The sequence below is a fragment of the Crocuta crocuta genome, unplaced genomic scaffold (genome assembly GCF_008692635.1).
Source record: "Crocuta crocuta isolate KB4526 unplaced genomic scaffold, BGI_CrCroc_1.0 scaffold415, whole genome shotgun sequence".
NCBI classification, from domain to species: Eukaryota; Metazoa; Chordata; class Mammalia; order Carnivora; family Hyaenidae; genus Crocuta; species Crocuta crocuta.
This window is the reverse complement of record NW_027531525.1, coordinates 1055446-1072640: the sequence shown is the minus strand read 5'-3', so window position 1 is coordinate 1072640 and position 17195 is coordinate 1055446. Positions and strand designations below refer to the sequence as shown.

Genomic DNA, 17195 nt, shown 5'->3' with positions numbered 1-17195 from the left:
CCTTTTTTTTTTTTTTCCCCAAAGAGCTTGCCTCCCGGCTGCCTCTCGGCCCTCGCATCCTGGCCGCTTCGGGACGTCTGCAGGGAGAAGAATCTAACTGTGAAGACCGGTTTTGAGGGTGTGACAGATTCGATGCCGTGCGGGCCTTGGAGGATCCCGGAGTGGAAAGTGTACTACGAACTCTAGCAGTCATCACCCGGGGTGGGCCGGATTTATTCCCGACACTAGTGGACCAACCCCAGGACGGGGCGGAGCCAGAGCGGGGCGAGGGGGAACGAATCTAGGAGGTCGGGGCTGTCAGACTAGGGGGCAAACTGAGCTGAGTGCCGAGGAAGGTGACTAGAGTTCAAAGGTCATAGGTCAGTGTAGCGATTTGTGGTGGGAGGGTCGAAAGTCGGCGGGGTCCTGAGTCTAGAGACCGGTAGGGACTGAATACTCAGGATACAAATTTGGGGGAAGGGGGATTGGAGGGAGGAGAAGCGAGAGCGGAGGGGGCGCCTGGTACCGGAGGAGGCGGGAGAATTAGGAGAGAAGACAGAAGGGAGAAGGAAGCCCCTTGATAGTCATTCCTAGACCCCGGCCCCGTCACTATTGAGCACTTAGCCGGGCCTCCCTTAGTTGCAACCCCAGCCGTCGGCAGGGTCAGGAGATGGCTTCTCCCTCTAGACAGGCCCCCCTCGGGGGGTCAGGACTGCTTCAAGGGAGCCGGGCTCGATCTTACGGAAGCCTGGTGCAGTCAGCTTGCTCTCCGGTGAGGGAGAGACGCCTGGAGCATCAGTTGGCCCCCGGAGACACCCTGGCTGGACTAGCACTCAAATACGGGGTGACGGTGAGTCTTCCACGGTTGGGTGCAGGCAGCCATGTAGGAGAGATTTATTCCTCGGAAGAATGTCCTGGTCATCCTGGGCAGCTTCCCTTGACATTCTCCCAGTTCTGCTGTGGTCTGACCCTCCTTTTTATCTTTCCGTTTTCCCATCTCCGTGTTGCATTGCCTGGTTGGGACAAATCTTGTGCCACTGCTCCAATGGAGAGAAGCTTCTTCTGTTTACCGTGTCAGCCTCTGACCTAGAGGCTCCACGTCCCTTAGCCCACTGGGTTCTCACAGTCCTGTCGAGCATAGTTATCGTCCCCTGTTTACAGATGAAGAAACGGAGACCTAGATCGGTTAACCCTTTTGACCAAGGTCAAATAACTACTGAGTGTTAGAGTGGGAATTCAAACGGGTCTGTCGGACTCCGAAGCCCGTACTCTTAACCACACAGAAACGTTTTAACTGCAAGTGATTAAACATTTACAGCAAGCAATCAAGAGCTGGTTTCTAGTTCTGAGTTTTTAGGAGACCAGCCCCTCTAGTTCTAAGTTTTTAAAGTCTCTCTCTTCTGGTTCTTTATTCCTCAGCGGTGCGCTGCCTCCTTCTTCCCAGGAAGGTGGCCTCGGTGCAAAACAGGTACTCTCTACAGGAGGCATTTCGTGGGTCTATTTGATAGGTATAAAAAAACATCGCATTAAATTGATGAATTTTCCCCCCGTATCCTGTTGTGTTTAGGCAATATTTCTGTGCTTGGTATGTTTATTTTTTATTTGCGTGTGTGTGTGTGTGTGTGTGTGCTTGGTATGTTTAAACCACGGTGCTAATCATTCCAGTAGATAGAAACATAAACACAGTGTGTTGTTACCCTCGTGTCATTTGCAATCTAGTGAGAAGTGAAAAGGGACACAAATATTGATTGCAGGGGACAGAATGCGGTGACTTTGTAGAAGTGTTAATAAAGGGTCGGAAATCAGAAAAGAAGATTAATTTTTATCTGGAAGGAGGCAGGGGAGGACACAGGTGCAGATTTTAAGGAGCCATGAAACACGTAGAAGTTCCTTCCTCTAGGTCCTCTGCGAGCCTATAATCCAGTTGTTTATACCTTTTACGTGTTTGTCTTTCCAATAACCTGTGCGTTCCATAAGGGACAGAACTGTTTTCTTTCCATTTTTTAAAAACTTTTTTAATGTTTTATTTATTTTTGAGAGAGCGATAGAGACCACATGAGCAAGGGAGGGTCAGAGAGAGAGAGGGAGACACAGAATCCAGACAGGCTCCAGGCTCTGAGCTGGCTGTTAGCACACAGTCTGACTCGGGGCTCGAACCCACGAACCGTGAGATCATGACCTGAACTGAAGTCGGACACTTAACCGACTGAGCCACCCAGGCGCCCCTCTTTCCATTTTATATCTCTCTCGAGTCTGGCATAGTCCTTAGCACCTAGAAGCTAATAGATGGCTTTTGAATGAATGAAAACGTGGCTAAGATTCCCACAGGTGGAGGGGCGCGTGGGTGCCTCAGTCAGTTAAGGGTCCAACTTCGGCTCAGGTCATGAACTCATAGTGTATGAGTTCGAGCCCCGCATCGGGCTCTGTGCTGACAACTCGGAGCCTGGAGCCTGCTTTGGATTCTGTGTCTCCTTCTCTCTCTGCCCCTCCCCCACTTATAACCTGTCTGTCTCTCAAAAATAAATAAACGTGTAAAAAAAAAAAGATTCCCACAGACGGAGATTGGGAGGCCAGGAAAGTGAACATGTCAAGTCAAGGCCATGGCCAAGGAAAGGGATATGAAAGTACTGAGCAGTCTCTGCATCCCAGCAGTGACCCCGAAGCTGTGCAAAGGAGGAAGCCATACTACTGGGAGACAGGTTATATGTGGAGGTTTTCATACAGCCCCGTCTCCACCTGAGTACAGAACTCTATAGCCTGGTGAACCGTTCTAGGCTCTGGCCTCATTCTGCCGCTTACTGGCTGAGTGATTGCATTAGTCACTTCACCTGGCTGGGGCCTCAGCTTCTGTACCCTTTGTGAAATGAGGAAGGTATCTTAAATAACGATAATTACCTAAGTTATTACCTCTCATTAAACACGAAGTGTGTGTGCCAAGTTCCACGTATTGTCTCCATAAGACTTTATGAGGCGGGTATAACTATTCCCCAAACATTCAAAGATAAGGAAAGAGGGGCTTAGGAAGATAGCCTGCTTTAGATGACCAGTCTACTATAGAGGTGACTAGTCTACTTGGTAGAACTAGGATTCAGACCAGGTTGTCTCACTCTAAAATCATCACTTTGAACTGCTCTGTTAACCAGCTAGACTCTACGGGGGCCTGGCTGGCTCAGTCGTTAAGCATCTGTTTGCGGCTCAGGTCATGATCTCATGGTTCATGAGCTCAAGCCCCACTTCAGGTAAAACAGGAGTCCTGCTTTCTCTCTCTCTCTCTCTCTCTCTCTCTCTCTCTCTCTCTCTCTCTCTCTGCCGCTCGCTCACTTGCACTCTCTCTCTCAAAAATAAATTAGTTTATTAACCAGATTCTAGTGGCCTTTCTAGCTCAGTGGACTGTGACTCAGCAGCTAAGGAATCCTCTGGAGTTTGGTTTTGGTTACATTCTTTCTTTTTTTAATTTTTGAGAGAGAGAGAGAGAGCCTGAGTGAGAGCCTGAGTGAGGGAAGGGCAGAGGGAGAGAGCGAGATCCAGAATTGGAAGCAGGCTCCAGGCTCTGCACTGTCAGCACAGAGCCCAATATGGGGCTCTTAACTCACAAGCTGTGAGATCATGACCTGAGCCAAAGTCCTACACTCAGCTGACTGAGCCACCCAGGTGCCCCTGGTTACATTCTTTTAAGAAGTGGGATGATGTTGGGGCACCTGGGCAGCTCAGTGGGTTAAGCGTCTGACTTCGGCTCAGGTCTGATCTCACAGCTTGTGAGTTCAAGCCCTGCATCAGGGTCTGTGCTAACAGCTCAGAGCCTGGAGCCTGCTTCCGATTCTGGGTCTCCCTCTCTCTCTGCTCCTACCCCGCTTACACTGTGCCTCTCAAAAATCAACAAACATTAAAAAAAAAAAAGTAAGTGGAATGATGTGGCCTTATATGGAACTTCTAATTAATAATAAAAAGAAAATTCACAGAATTTCATAGCATCTTGGAGCTAGAAGGGACCTAGGATACTATCTAGGCAAAATCAAATCAATAGCATCAAAGCACTTGGTTACATAAAAGTACAGAACTGCAAGCCAATTTTAACTTTTTTTATTGTTCAGATTAATCCAGTTTTATTTTAAACACATTCTAGCATACTATTTTTTTACTAACACACTACATCTGAGATTTCCATATTTTGTTATCTAGTTTATTTACCCATAAAACATGAAGGAACCTCGGCTGTATGCCAAATTTGCGTGATCCCGAGGAGTGCCTTAGGGTACAGAGACAGCATCCCTGGCCTCAAAGGACACAGAGTTTGGGCAAGACAAATGTGCAAAGATGTGAACAACAGTACAACAGGGTGGTAGGTATTACATGGCAGTGTTCACAGTGTACTTTGGGATCCCTGGAAAAGGTGACACAGAGGGAGTGACAGTTGACGAGTGGAAGTTTTCCCAGCAGAGAAGGGGAGAGTGGAGAAATGTTTCAGACAGATAAAGACACAAAGGTGCGATCAGAAAATGATCATAAAATGTTTGATCATAAAATCATAAATCATAAGATCATAAAATGTTTGAAAAAAATGAAAAGTTCAGGAAGGCAAAATGTATAGGTGTAAGAAGAGAGATGAGGCTAGATGTCATATTGGGGTCGAGTGAGAATCCTAGGATGCTAATTGGAATTTTATCTCTGAGCCAATGGGGAGCCATAGGAGGTTTATCAGCAGGGTAGTGGGTTGATCAGATTAATTTTTTTTAGAAAGATAGATGTCAGGGGTGCCTGCGTGGCTCAGTCTGTTGAATGCCCAACTGTTGACTTCAGCTTGGGTCATGATCCTTAGGGTCATGGGATCGAGCCCCTCACCTGGCATGGAGCCCAGTGCGGAGCCTGCTTAAGATTCTCTCTCCTTCCCTCTGGCCCTCTCCTGTCACTAGTTCTCTAAAAACCAAGCAATCAATAAGACAGATGTCAGCAGGAGGAGATGCATAGAAATGGAGACAGGAAGACTGGAAGAGACATTTTTGCAGTATGCTTGTTGACCAGTTGGGTTAAGGATGGCATTGACATTTCTACCTTGGATGGCAAGTGGATTGTAATACCAGACACTATGTTCCGTGATGGGTAAATAGGTACTAAATAAGTAGTTTGGTCAGCAAAATTATTAATGTGAAAAGCATTCCCAGAAGGAGTAAAAAGGCCCAGAATTCTAATTCCACCTTTGTCATTAATTTGCTGGATAATCTTAGGCAAGTAACAACCTATCTGAGCCTCAGTTCCTTCATCTTTTAACACAAGTTCCCAAAGTGAGATTTGTCAGGGATCCACAAGATCAAAACTGTTTTCATAGTAATGATAATAAGACTTTGTCTTTTTCATCCTCATTCTCATGAGTGCACTGTATTTTTCAGAAGCTACATGTATGACGTGTAATATTCCAGCCCATCAAATGTACAGGCAGATAGGAGAATCGTCTGTTGTCTTTTGTTAAGTCACACATTGGACTGACTTGCAAAAAGATAAAGCAGTGCCTCTCTTTTCTCCCCCTTTGTTGTTGTTTTGGAAAATAGTTATTTTTCATTAGAATATTTATGTTAACATGTAATGGGTTACTTTTATTTATTTATTTTTTAAATGTTTTTTTAAATTTATTTCTGAGAGAGAGAGACAGTGTGAGTAGGGGAGGGTCAGAGAGAAAGGGAGACACAGAATCCGAAAACAGCCTTCAGGCTCTGAGCTAGCTGTCAGCACAGAGCCCGACGCGGGGCTCGAACCCACAAACTGTGAGATCATGACCTGAGCCGAAGTCGGACGCTTAACTGACTGAGCCATCCAGGCACCCCTGTAATGGGTTACGCTTAAATAAGTACATGTTTTTCTATTTGTTTGCTTTTCATTTATAATAACTTAAGTGTTGCTCTACCTAAAGGAAAGCTTTTTTTCCTCGTTTTTTAAAATGTAAAGGGACCCTAAAACCAAAAAGTATGAAAACCGCTATCAATAAAATAGCAATAATATCAGCTCTCTGTATTTTAGCTGGGTTGTTATTGGGTCAAATAAGACTCTGTACCATCACCTTAAAAGGCATGAGACACTGTACAGATAGAAGACTGATCATTGCTACTGTCATTAATTGCGGTGACTTTTTTTTAAAGATGGAACAGATTAAGCGTGCAAACCGCCTTTATACTAATGACTCCATCTTCCTGAAGAAAACCCTCTACATCCCCATCCTGACAGAGCCCAGAGACCTCTTCAATGGCTTGGATTCTGAGGAGGAGAAAGATGGAGAGGAAGAAGTACAGTCAAGCAAGGATGAAGGTCAGCCGCACTCCGCTGACAGGAAGAAACAAGAGACAGGTTCAGGACGTGCGAATGGCAAAGTTCTTCCCACGCCTGGCCGGGAACCCCCCACTCCCATCCATGACCTCTCTGCCTCTGATTTCCTTAAGAAGCTTGATTCTCAGATCAGCCTGTCCAAGAAAGCTGCTGCCCGGAAGCTGAAAAGAGGGGAAAGCGGGTGAGTCTCGAAGGCTTCCTGTTAGGCCCCTCCACAGACTTCTTCATTCGGCCAGCCCTGGCCGACCAGACACACAAGTGAGTGAGCACAGGGTCAGCAGAAGCAAAGTAAAGCCTTTCCCCGGGGAGGCCCTAAAACAGCAGAGCCAATGGCTGCTGGGATGGGTAGAGCAGCGGGAAATGGGCTTGTGTTCTCATTGGAGCAAGGTAGTTGAGCGTTGTTAGAGCTCTGACGGTCCGGGAAGGAGCATTACAAGGAGCATTATGGTTAGAATTTACTGAGAGGGTAACAGGACTCCATCTCAGAGTGAGCGGCTCATGTGTATTAGGAGAGTAGGATAGGCTCCTTTCTGGGCTTCTTCCCCTGACCTGTCCCTCTGCCCCCTTTCCTCACCTGCAGGCTTCCTGGGGAGGAGTCAGGCCCTCACCTGAGCTCCCCTCGGATGCAGCAGCGAGCAGTCCTAGGTCCAGTACCGCTGACCCGGACCTCTCGGACCCGGACGCTTCGGGACCAGGAGGATGAAATCTTCAAACTCTGATGTGCCCGGAAATGATTGAGAGAAGCAAGATGTTGAAGTAGCAACTCGAGGGGGAGAGGAGCCTGAGGTGAGGCTCTAGAACACGGCTTCCCAGCCCACCTCCCTCCCTCCCGCCTTCATTCCAGCCTTCTTGTCGATCTCGAGTTCCTTGGCCTGGGGCAGCTTTATTGGCAAGAGTAGAGGATGGGGGGCAGACCCCTCCTCAGTTCCGGGGCTGAATCTAGAGCTGTCCTTTAGGTTCAAAAGGCTCTTTTTACCTCCCTGTTGCCTTTCCCATCCCCTTTACCTTTCCTTGGCCTTAGAACAGGGAGGCAAGGACTCCCCCAGCCTCTTTCCGTCTCCAACTACGTTCCCTAATTTATTTGGTGCTATATTGAAGTAGTATTTATTTGCTGTATCTTACCGTTTTCCCTCTTGTAACTGAAAAATGGGATTTCTATAACTCTGGGGTGAAGGGGACCCAGGAATAGCAAGCCAGTGGCTGCTGGCTGCCCACCCTCCCTAACCCCACCTTCTTAACCAAGCAGGTCACTGAGGACAGGGCAGTCTGTGATCGAGCCCCTCTGCAGGGACCGTGCTGGGGCTTTCCCCCAGGCTCGTTGCAAAGAATTTGGGCTCAGTCTTAACTAACGAGTCCACTGTAACTTTTTCACAACTCTTGCTCTGAGAAAAAAAACAGCAAGGTAGGGGACCGGAACTCTCCACGCCACCAGTTCACCCTCCTGACCCGCTCCTCTGTTCATTCAGCCTGTGTGAGGCGAAGGAGTTTGAAGAGGAGGACAGTTGGGGGAGACCTTTGGGTGTGGGAGTTGCCTTGTTCTGCTCCCTCCCCACCGGAACCTGTTGATCTATGCCTTGCCCTTCACTGTGTATTTATTGGCCGTCCGTAGCACTGACCCACGGTACCGTGTGTTTTTGAGTTTCTTAAGCAGAAGTAGGCAAGGGAACCCCAGTGCTGCTGGCACGATGCCTCAGTCTCCTGTATGGAAATGGTGAGAGGCAAGGTGAGCGGTGTTTTTCTCTCTCTCCTCTGTGACGGTTGTCAGGTGTAAGAAGCTGGAGCGATTAAACACTGAGCCCTGTGCACGTCTTAGGAGTTTTATTTCCCCTCTGAGACCCTCTCCTGCCCTAGCCCTTCTTCCTGCACCCTGGAACTCTGGCCAGGCTCTGCCCGGAGCTGGAGGTCTAGGATGGCTCTGAGCCCCTCCCCCCCCATTCCCCGCTTCTGTCTTTAGCGTCCCCTGAAGGGTTAGATGTGTCCCCTGGTTCACAGGGGAGGGGGCTTCCCTGTTTCAGATGTCCCTCACGGGGGACACAGAGATCCCAAGTTTCACTTCGTCTTTCTCAGGCAGCTTCGTTTCCTGTCCCGGGGCTGGAGCGGGAGAGAGGCCTCACCCCGTGGCTTTGCTGCGTCTCCACCGGCTGTGTGGGGGTGGGGTGCGCACAGAGGCCAAAGCCTGAGGGCCGCGGGCAAGCGTTAGTGCGGATGAGCAGGGTTAGGAGGCCCGGTCGGTGCAGCGCTCGCGTCCAGGGCCGGCCCAGGCGGCCCTCAGAGGCGGCCCTCGTCCAGCAGCTTCCGGAGCCCCGCGCAGATCTTGCGCAGGTGCGGGGCGAAGTCGGGCCCGTAGAGGGCGGTGAGCAGGCCGGTGTCTGAGAAGTGATCGAACACGTGGCGGATGCGGCCGTGGGACTTGGCCGTGAGGTGGGCCGCCACCAGCTCCAGCAGCACGTCCCGGCACTCCGTCAGCAGGCCCGCCAGCACCGCGGCCTCAAAGGTGAAGGCCACCTCGCCGAAGCTGAGCGCCGTCATGGCGCCCTGCCGCAGCTTGTGGCGGAAGCGGGCGGCCAGGGCCAGCTCGCCCGGCCCGAAGCAGCCGCTGCGGTGCAACACGGCCACCTTGATGGCCACCTTGATCAGGTCCTTGATAACCCGCTGGGCCTGGGGCCGGCTGTGCGTGTACTCTTTGGAAACGCGGTAGAGCTCGTCCAGCACCTCGCTGCTGGTCTCGTCGATGAACAGATGAGCCACGGACCGACCCGCCATCTTACTCAGTAGCTTCTTCTCGGCTTGGATGGCCAGACTCTTTGAGCTGAAGGACTCCATGGTTCCTGGGGAGGCGGGGGCGGGTGATTAGTCACCAGGAGAAAGGCCGCAGGCTTCCTTGGAAAGCGATAAACGGCGTTCCCCCCTTTCTCTGGTTCCTAGCCCGTTGCCGTCTTTCTTTGTCACCTTTTCCCCCAGGGCCCCCTCCGGCCGCTGTGCCCGGTCCCATTTCTTTTCCTGTAGTACTGTAGGCAGCTTTGATTTCTAAACACAGAGGAGCCCTAATAGCTTTGGCTGGAGGAGTGAAGGCACATGGGAGGCCCAGCCCCACAAGTTAAGTAAGGCCCCCCCCTTTTTTTTTTAATTTTTAGTGTCTATTTTTGGGAGAGAGAGCTCAAGCAGTGGAGGAACAGAGAGAGAAGGGGACAGATCTGAGGCAGGCTCTGTGCTGACTGACAGCAGAGAGCCCGATGTGGAGCTCAAACTCAGGAACTGTGTGAGATCATGACCTGAGCTCAAGTCAGACACTCAACCTACTGAGCCACCCAGGTGCCCCCACCCCTGCCCGAGTTCAGTCTTAAGGGGAAGTAGGCTGTTGCTGCTCTAGAGTGGAAAAGATAAGGCTTACCTGGCAGATAATTCTCATAGCTACCACTGTGGCCACTGACCATGCACTATTCCTCTATGCGGTGTGGGTATGACTCTCTTGGTTTTACAGCTGAGCAAACTGAAGCTTGCTTTAAATAATTTGCCCAACGTCAAACGCAAGTGTGTTTCTGACTCCAAAAGCCCGTGTCAGCTAGTGTGGTATCCTGTCTTTATTTATTTATTTATTTATTTTAAATGTTTTTATTTATTTCTAGGACAGAGAGAGAGAGACAGCGTGAGCAGGGGAGGGTCAGAGAGAGAGGGAGTCACAGACTGAAACAGGCTCCAGGCTCTGAGCTGGCAGTCAGCACAGAGCCGGACGCGGGGCTCGAACCCACGAACCGCGAGATCATGACCTAAGCGAAAGTCGGACACTTAACCGACTAAGCCACCAAGGTGCCCCTGTGGTATCCTGTCTTTAAAGAAATGAGAAAGAGGGGTCCCAGGAGTCCTAATAAAAATAATAACTAACATTTATTGAGAACCTATGTGACAAGTACTTTATGGGAATTGTCGCAGTCTTCCCATAAGGCAGGTATCCCCATCATACAGTGAGAACACTGAAGCGAAGAGAAATTAAGCAACTTAGCCAGAGTCGCTAGCAGATGATAATGGACTTGGAATGAAATAATCCAAAGAAACCTCTTTCACTGGAATGCTCTCAGTGAGGGTGACGCACGCTACGTGAGCATGAGGAGCAAGCTTCCCGGGGGGGGTGGTGGTGGGGGGGGTGGCAAGGCAGTGCCAGAGACCTGTGGTCTTCTGCTGGGACTGAACTGCGGACCCTCCCGGTGGCACATCACCAGCATCTGTCCAGGGTTCTCTCCCCGTGGTCTTTGCTCCTGCTTCGGCTTGTTTTGCTTCTTACTTCCCCCTGCCCTGTGCTGCAGGATGTGGCTGTGACCGCAGTGGGGAGCAGCCTCGCCCTCTCCCCTAAACCAGAATGGGGGTCTGAAGACTCCGCAGAGATGGGCACTATTGGACGGGGAAGGGGTTCTTCCCCGGCTGTATCGATCCAGTGGAAACCTGGAAACCTGCTTTGCTCCAGGCCTTGCCTGGGGTTTTCTGGACGGGGCTCCACAGCCGGAAGAAGAGATTGCTCCATGCGAGCCTTCCTTCCTCCTTGGCCTTCCTGTTACCCAGCTCTTCATCGCGCCCGTTGTTATCTCTCATTTGGCCCACTGTCCTCTCCCTCCCTGTTTCAGTCTCCCTTTTGCTCTTGTCTGGGTCCTGCCCTGTGATCCTCTGGCCAAGCTCCCCCTCTGGCCCTTATGTCTCCCCTCCCCCCATGTCTCCTACAACGTCCTTCCATCTCTCGCTGCTCTGTCGCACACCCAGGTCACCCCCATACCTCGGCCCTACCTCTGCATTGTCCCAAACCTGGTCTTTCTGAGGCTTCCTTGCCCCAGGAAAACAGAGTTGGACCTCTCTGCTGGGGACCCAAGAATTCTGTCAGGGGAGAGCCTCACGGTATGCAAGCCTCAGGCTGACAGAGCTGTGCCCTTTCTGCCACCACCCCCCACCCCCCCAAAGCCTACCCTCCTGTCCTTGCTGGCCCCTCACCTGCTGCGTGTGCCGGTGCCAATCTTGCCTTGGATGTCCCAGGAGAGCTGACAGAATGGAGAAGCTCCTAAGAGAGAGGCCCTTGGGCTTGGCCCCACCCCTCAGGCCCCGCCTACACTCGGTGCTCAACCTCCGGTTCATCACTGTCTCTAAGGTCCGTGGCCCCAGAGCCTCCCAGACATACAACAAAGATTAAAAGGAATTGTGAGCGCTCTGTAGGAAATAGCCTTGGCTTGGCTTTTTTTGAGGTTAGGAGGCGGGATTGTACATCCCCTGCTCTCAAATTGTTCGTTTGCTTCTTTCTTTCCTCGACGCTCAGTTCCTTGAGATCTTCTATTTCCGTGGTACTGGGAAGCATGTGAAGTACACATTGCTGGAGTAGGGGTCACTGGGGAAGGTTCTGAAGATTGAATTGAGCTTAGGCTGCAGACGCCAGAGGCAGGCCAGAGCCCAGCAGGTGTGAGTGTGTCCCTGGAGTCTCAGGCGAGGGTGGTGCTTGGGGCAGCCCTACCTCGAGCACAGGCCTCCAATACCTGCCAGGTAAGGAGTGGCCAGACTGTCCCTGCCCTTGAGAAGAAGGTGCTGGGGCTGCGGTGGCCAAACCAGATGCAGCCAGCAGGGGTCAGCATGGCACCGAACCACTAGAGGAAGCAAGCCACCTTGCCGTGCTTCTGTGTCGCTGCTATGGGGATGCAGAAATGAAGGTAAGTCACAGTTTCTGAATGAGGCCAAAATACTGACCATCAAGAATCTGACAGCTTGGTCAGGGAGAGTAAGCATGTGTAACTATGATGCGAGTCAAATGATGGCATTAGCTTAAATAGAAATTGGAAGAATAATGAGCATAAAGAAAAGTTTCGATGATTTCTGACAGGAGGGCTGACAAGGCAGAATGAGAAGGATGGACTCAACTATTTGGCAGGCAGAGATGGGGGAGAAGTGCTTCCCAGGTGATGGGAAGCCGCCCAACAACTAAAGGTAATATAGGGCATACTCAGGAAGTGCTGATTTATTCTGTTTGCAACCCAGGTTGTTTGAGAGAGACGTGAAGAAGGAAGAAGCAGATCATGGTAGGCTTTAACAGATTTAATCCAGGGTTTACACTTCTGTGGGCAGTGGGAAGACATTCGCCAGTTTGAATCCAGAGAAGAAATCATTAGCTCGGTGGGAATGGGTTAGAGGCCTCAGGGAGGTTTTAGCTGAGGGCAGACCTGCGGGATCTGTGGACAGCTTGTTTAGACACAGGATGAGGCCTGATGAGACACCCTGGGCTTTGGTGACCTTACAAGAAATTAAAGCAGAAGGGGAAGGATTGGAAAGTTGGTTGGCTTGCAAAAGCCAAAGAGTAAATTGAGGTTCTGAAATAGAAGCCACCACGAAACATTGACTCCACGGTTGAGGCTTGGTCCCTTCCTTGCTCGCAGCTGTCACCGCCACCGGGTCCAGGGCTGAGGGCCCCAGATACAACCTAGACTCACCATGTGTGGTTGCTGTCTGCCTCCCTCTACCTCGTCCCATGTTCTAGATTTTCCCACTTCTCGTGTTTTTGCCTGGAACTCTTCACACACACACCTCTTCCCTGCCTACTTAATTCCACTCAGCCTTCAGGTCTCAGCTGGAAAGTCAGACCTGTGGAGCCATCACAAGTCCCTAAACCAGGTTAGACTCTTCCTTATGATATAATGCACTATAGAGCCTTATACACCTCCCCTGTTATAATTCCCCTCTTCGCTGTAATTTATGGTTTTATCAACTGCATCACCATTGAACTGTAAACTCCATGAGGGCAGGGGTGATGCCTTAGTGCCTGTAGAGTGCCTGGCTCACCCTGCTTAGTCAGTATTGGCTGAAAGAATAAATTCAAAACGCACCCAAGAAACAAGAGATGAGAGGGAAACAGTAGCAACGTAACAGTCACGTGTAATATTGTTCATTTAATTCATTTGTGGACAAGTCTTTCTTTTTCTCTTAATCTATACCCATTTTTAGTAGTCTCCAAACCCACAGCCTATAATTAGCAGCAAATTAAAAGAGGAAAGAGGAGCTTTTAGAAGCAAGAACACTGATAACAAGGAGGATTCACACAGATCGAAAGAGGAGACTAGGAAAACAAAAAAAGCAGACAAATGAAAAGTAGCATTCGTGACCATATAGAAGAGGACCCAACAGTGTTAACCATGTGTGTTCTAGCCTTTGGTGTTCTCCCTGTTTTCCTGTACAATTAAGTTCAGAGTGCTTCCTCTGGGTAAGCAAACTATTGGTTGAATGGTGGGATCTTAAACGTGTGAAACACTTTTGGATTCACCAGACATTTCACCTGCATTATCTTACTTGATTCTGTGAGGCAGGCAAGCGGGGAAAGTGGCCACAGAGATGACAGACTCCGCCTTAGAAGTGATTTATCCAAAGCCATAGCTCAACTGAGGTCTTAATGACCTAGTCATGCTCTTTCTACTATATAATCCACAAGAAGTTAGTAATCCCTTTTTGAATAAGCCCTATTTGAAACAGTTAAAATGAAAATGTTTTGCACTTAATTGGATAAACTTCAGTTATCTGGGAAAATATGCAGAAGGGAACATTCCTCTGTTTCTGTTTAACTGAGGTTGCACCATGATTAAAATCAGTGCTCGTATCATTTCAGGAAAAGAAAATTCAGTGTGATTTGAAGCAGTCAAGCAAGACTTCAGCCTAACATCGCTGGAAATAGCTCACATCTTCGATGCATTTATATCTTCCTCCACTCTCCAAACGCCAGGCATTATTACTAAGTTTTGGAGATACAAAGATAAAAGACAAGCTTCCTGTCTTTATACTAAGTCATAAAAATCTGTGGAAAGTCCATATGGAAGTATCCAGTAAGCAATTGTAAAAGTGAGTTTAGAGCTCAGGAGAAAGATGCAAGTTGAATAGCTAGGTTTTACGAGGAACAACACATAAGTCATTGTAACGTTTGGTGTGGGTTATCTTGACCAATGAGAACGTGTAGAGCTAGAAGAGATGTCTATGGACGTGACCCTGAGGAACCCCAGCATTTAAAGAGAGATCAGAGAAGGCTGAGAGAGAGAGCCTATAATAATAGAAGTTAGGTCATTCATTCATTCAGGAACACCTATATTTATTAAGCTCTTAGTCTCTGTCAAGAGAAAGAAGGACGCAGTAGCCAAAAGACAAGAACATTTCAAGGAAGGAGGGGTCAATAGGGTTAAATGCCATAAAGAGGGCAAAAGGGCAAAGTCTGAAGAGCTGTTCATGGAATGTGACAAAGAGGTCATTAGTGGCCTTGATGAGAACAATCTCAGTGGATTGATGGGAGCAAAAAAAAAAAAGATTGAGAAGTGAATGAGAAAAGAGAAATGGATACGGCAATTATAGTTGACTCTTGAAGTTTAGCTGTGAAGGGAAGAAAGAAATTGAGAGATGGCTAAATACTGACAAAGATCAAGGGAAGGTTGAGAATTTTTTTTAATCATGTGAGATACTTGAGCATGTGTAGATGCTGAGGGGGAAGTGTCAGTAGAAAAAGGAAAGGTTAAAAATGAAGGAGAAAGGATTTGGAGACCCATGGAATAAAGCTTGTAAGTAGGAGGTAAAGAGGACTGATTCATTCAGCCAATGTGTTAATAGTTACCACCTGCTCTATGCCAGGCACTGTGCTAAATACGAAGTATACGGTGACAGGGAAGACACTGTACATGGAGCTTACGGAAAGGTGGGAAGGTGGAGCTTGGACAGGAGATATGGGTGCCTCATCTACTAGGATGACCGAGGTGTGAGGATACAGCTAGAGGCACCTGCAGAGGTCCCAAGAAGTTGGTGAAATTCCCACATTACTATTATTTTTCTCTGAAGATGGATGTGGCCTCTGCTGAGATAAGGGAAGAAGTGGTGATGAAAGAAACTTGAGGAATGAGGTGAAAGTTTGAAATAGCTACTTGTAAGGATTGGGAGAGGGTGATTTTCCAAGCTTGGAGATCCTGAATTTATTAAAGGCTCTGATCGGTGGGACCGTGGGATTTTCCCCATAAGACCCTGAGGAGTAGGAACAGAGTCATTTGGATTTGTCCTTTGAAGTAGCTCTCTGGTTGATCTATTTCCTTCTATACCCAGTGCCACCATCCTTACCTGACTGCCTCTCTCCCCTCAACTTTGAACCCCCTATTTTCTTGCTAGTAGGTTTCCTTGTCTTCTTGCCAAAATAAAGCATTTTGTTAAGTAACACCCTTATTTGAGAACTTAAAATGACATCCTATTCATGTCAGATTACTTTAAGCTACTCACCTTAGCATTCCAGGCCTTCCATAATTTGTCTCCCTCTTCCCCTTTCTTCTGCTGTTACTAGTACCTTTCTTACATCATATCTATGCTTCGGGCTCCATGCTTACCAAGTACAAACTTTTGCTTAAGCTATGTTGCTCTTTGGAACATTTTCTCCTTTTGCACTAAACTGACTCCCACTAAAGTTCTCCCATCTTTCATGATAAAATATATCCAATGCTTTCCCTGCAGTGATCATGAAGAACATTTATTGTCTTTCTTTCATTTCAGAATTATATTCAATGTAGCTCTTTTTCCTTTCTTTTCTCTTTTTATTGAGACTTGGTATTGCATTTTAATCATTTAGCACGGGTAAGTTTTAACTCCAATACAAGGCCATTTTCTTTTTTTTTTTTCTTTTTCAAATATTTTAGAGTAATCTCTACACCCACCGTGGGCCTCAAACCCACAACCCTGAGGTCAAGAGTTGAATGTTCCACTGACTGAGCTAGCCAGGTGCCCCAATTGACATTTTCTTTGTGCTTTCTTTACCTTTCTTTCTTTTGTAAATTATTATTTTTTAATGTTTATTTTTGAAAGAGATGGCATGGATGGGGGAGGGCAGAGAGAGAGGGGAGGGGGACACAGAATCTGAAGCAGACTGCAGGCTCTGAGCTGTCAGCACAGAGCCCAATGTGGGGTTCAGCCTCATGAGCTGTGAGATCATGACCTGAAGTCAGACACTTAACCAACTGAGCCACCCTGGCATCCCTTAAATTTTTTTTAATGTTTATTTATTTATTTACTTTGAGAGAGAAGGAGCACACATATGTGAGCAGGGTAGGTGCAGAGAGAGAGTGGGGGAGAGAATCCCAAGCAGGCTCCCCACAGACAATGTGGAGCCTGACATGGGGCTCCAACCCACAAACCATGAGATCCTGACCTGAGCCAAAATCAAGAGTCGCACGCTTAGCCAACTGAGCCACCCAGTGACCCCTCTTTCTTTTTATTGAAGTATAGTTAATACACAATGTTAGTTTCATGTGTACAACATAGTGATTCAACAAATTGACAGGTTATGCTATGCTTACCACAAGTGTAGCTACCATCGGTCACCATACAATGCTAATACAGTGCCATTGACTATACTCCCTATGCTGTCCCTTTTGTCGCCATGACTTGTTCTTTCCATAACTGGAAACTTATATCTCCCACTCCTTTTCATTCATTTTGCCCATCCTCCAACCCTCCTGCCTCTGGCAACTATCAGTTTGTTTTCTGTGTTTATGGGTCCGTTTCTGCTTGTTGTTTGTTTTTTTTAGACTCCACATACAAGTGAAATCATATAGTATTTGTCTTTCTCCTCGTGCTCTTTTTTTGTGTGTGATTGATAACGTTATGTAGTTATGTTTGGCTTTCTTTCTTTTCATTTTTTTGTATATCTATTACAGGTTTTGGGTTTGTGGTTACCATGATATGTCATAGCTTATATATCACATCCTAAATATATAGCATTCTATACTGATGGTCATTTAAGTTTATTTTTATTTATTTATTATGTTTTATTTATTTCTGAGAGAGAGAGAGTGTGAGCAGGGGAGGGTCAGAGAGAGGGAGACACAGAATCTGAAGCAGGCTCCGGGCTCTGAGCTAGCTGTCAGCACAGAGCCTGA

The 17195-nt window shown here is 48.1% G+C and overlaps 2 protein-coding genes across 3 annotated transcripts; one reads left to right on the top strand and one right to left on the bottom strand.

Moving 5' to 3' along the window:
• Positions 1 to 283: 283 nt before the first annotated feature.
• On the top strand, positions 284 to 8093 carry LYSMD1 (LysM domain containing 1). Of its 2 annotated transcripts, XM_077772513.1 has the most exons (4): positions 766 to 829; positions 4159 to 4318; positions 6108 to 6472; positions 6872 to 8093. In XM_077772513.1, the coding sequence occupies exons 2-4, from the start codon at positions 4196 to 4198 to the stop codon at positions 7008 to 7010; spliced, it is 627 nt and encodes a 208-aa protein (XP_077628639.1). In that variant the 5' UTR covers positions 766 to 829; positions 4159 to 4195; the 3' UTR covers positions 7011 to 8093. The 2 variants fall into 2 exon arrangements, with proteins under 2 accessions (XP_077628637.1, XP_077628639.1); XM_077772511.1 differs by lacking the exon at positions 4159 to 4318 and having other exon boundaries at positions 284 to 829.
• TNFAIP8L2 (TNF alpha induced protein 8 like 2) lies at positions 8093 to 11352 on the bottom strand. Its single transcript, XM_077772514.1, has 2 exons — positions 11266 to 11352; positions 8093 to 9119 (listed from the first exon to the last, which is right to left on the bottom strand). The coding sequence occupies exon 2, from the start codon at positions 9112 to 9114 to the stop codon at positions 8560 to 8562; it is 555 nt and encodes a 184-aa protein (XP_077628640.1). The 5' UTR covers positions 9115 to 9119; positions 11266 to 11352; the 3' UTR covers positions 8093 to 8559.
• Positions 11353 to 17195: the final 5843 nt, after the last annotated feature.

Bases quoted from the DNA above. Each gene is read 5' to 3' on its own strand.
- LYSMD1 (XM_077772511.1), top strand. From the start codon at position 650: ATGGCTTCTCCCTCTAGACAGGCCCCCCTCGGGGGGTCAGGACTGCTT. The intron at 830-6,107 runs GTGAGTCTTCCA...TTTTTTTTAAAG, and splicing joins CACTCAAATACGGGGTGACG to ATGGAACAGATTAAGCGTGC. The intron at 6,473-6,871 runs GTGAGTCTCGAA...CCTCACCTGCAG, and splicing joins CTGAAAAGAGGGGAAAGCGG to GCTTCCTGGGGAGGAGTCAG.
- TNFAIP8L2 (XM_077772514.1), bottom strand. From the start codon at position 9,114: ATGGAGTCCTTCAGCTCAAAGAGTCTGGCCATCCAAGCCGAGAAGAAG.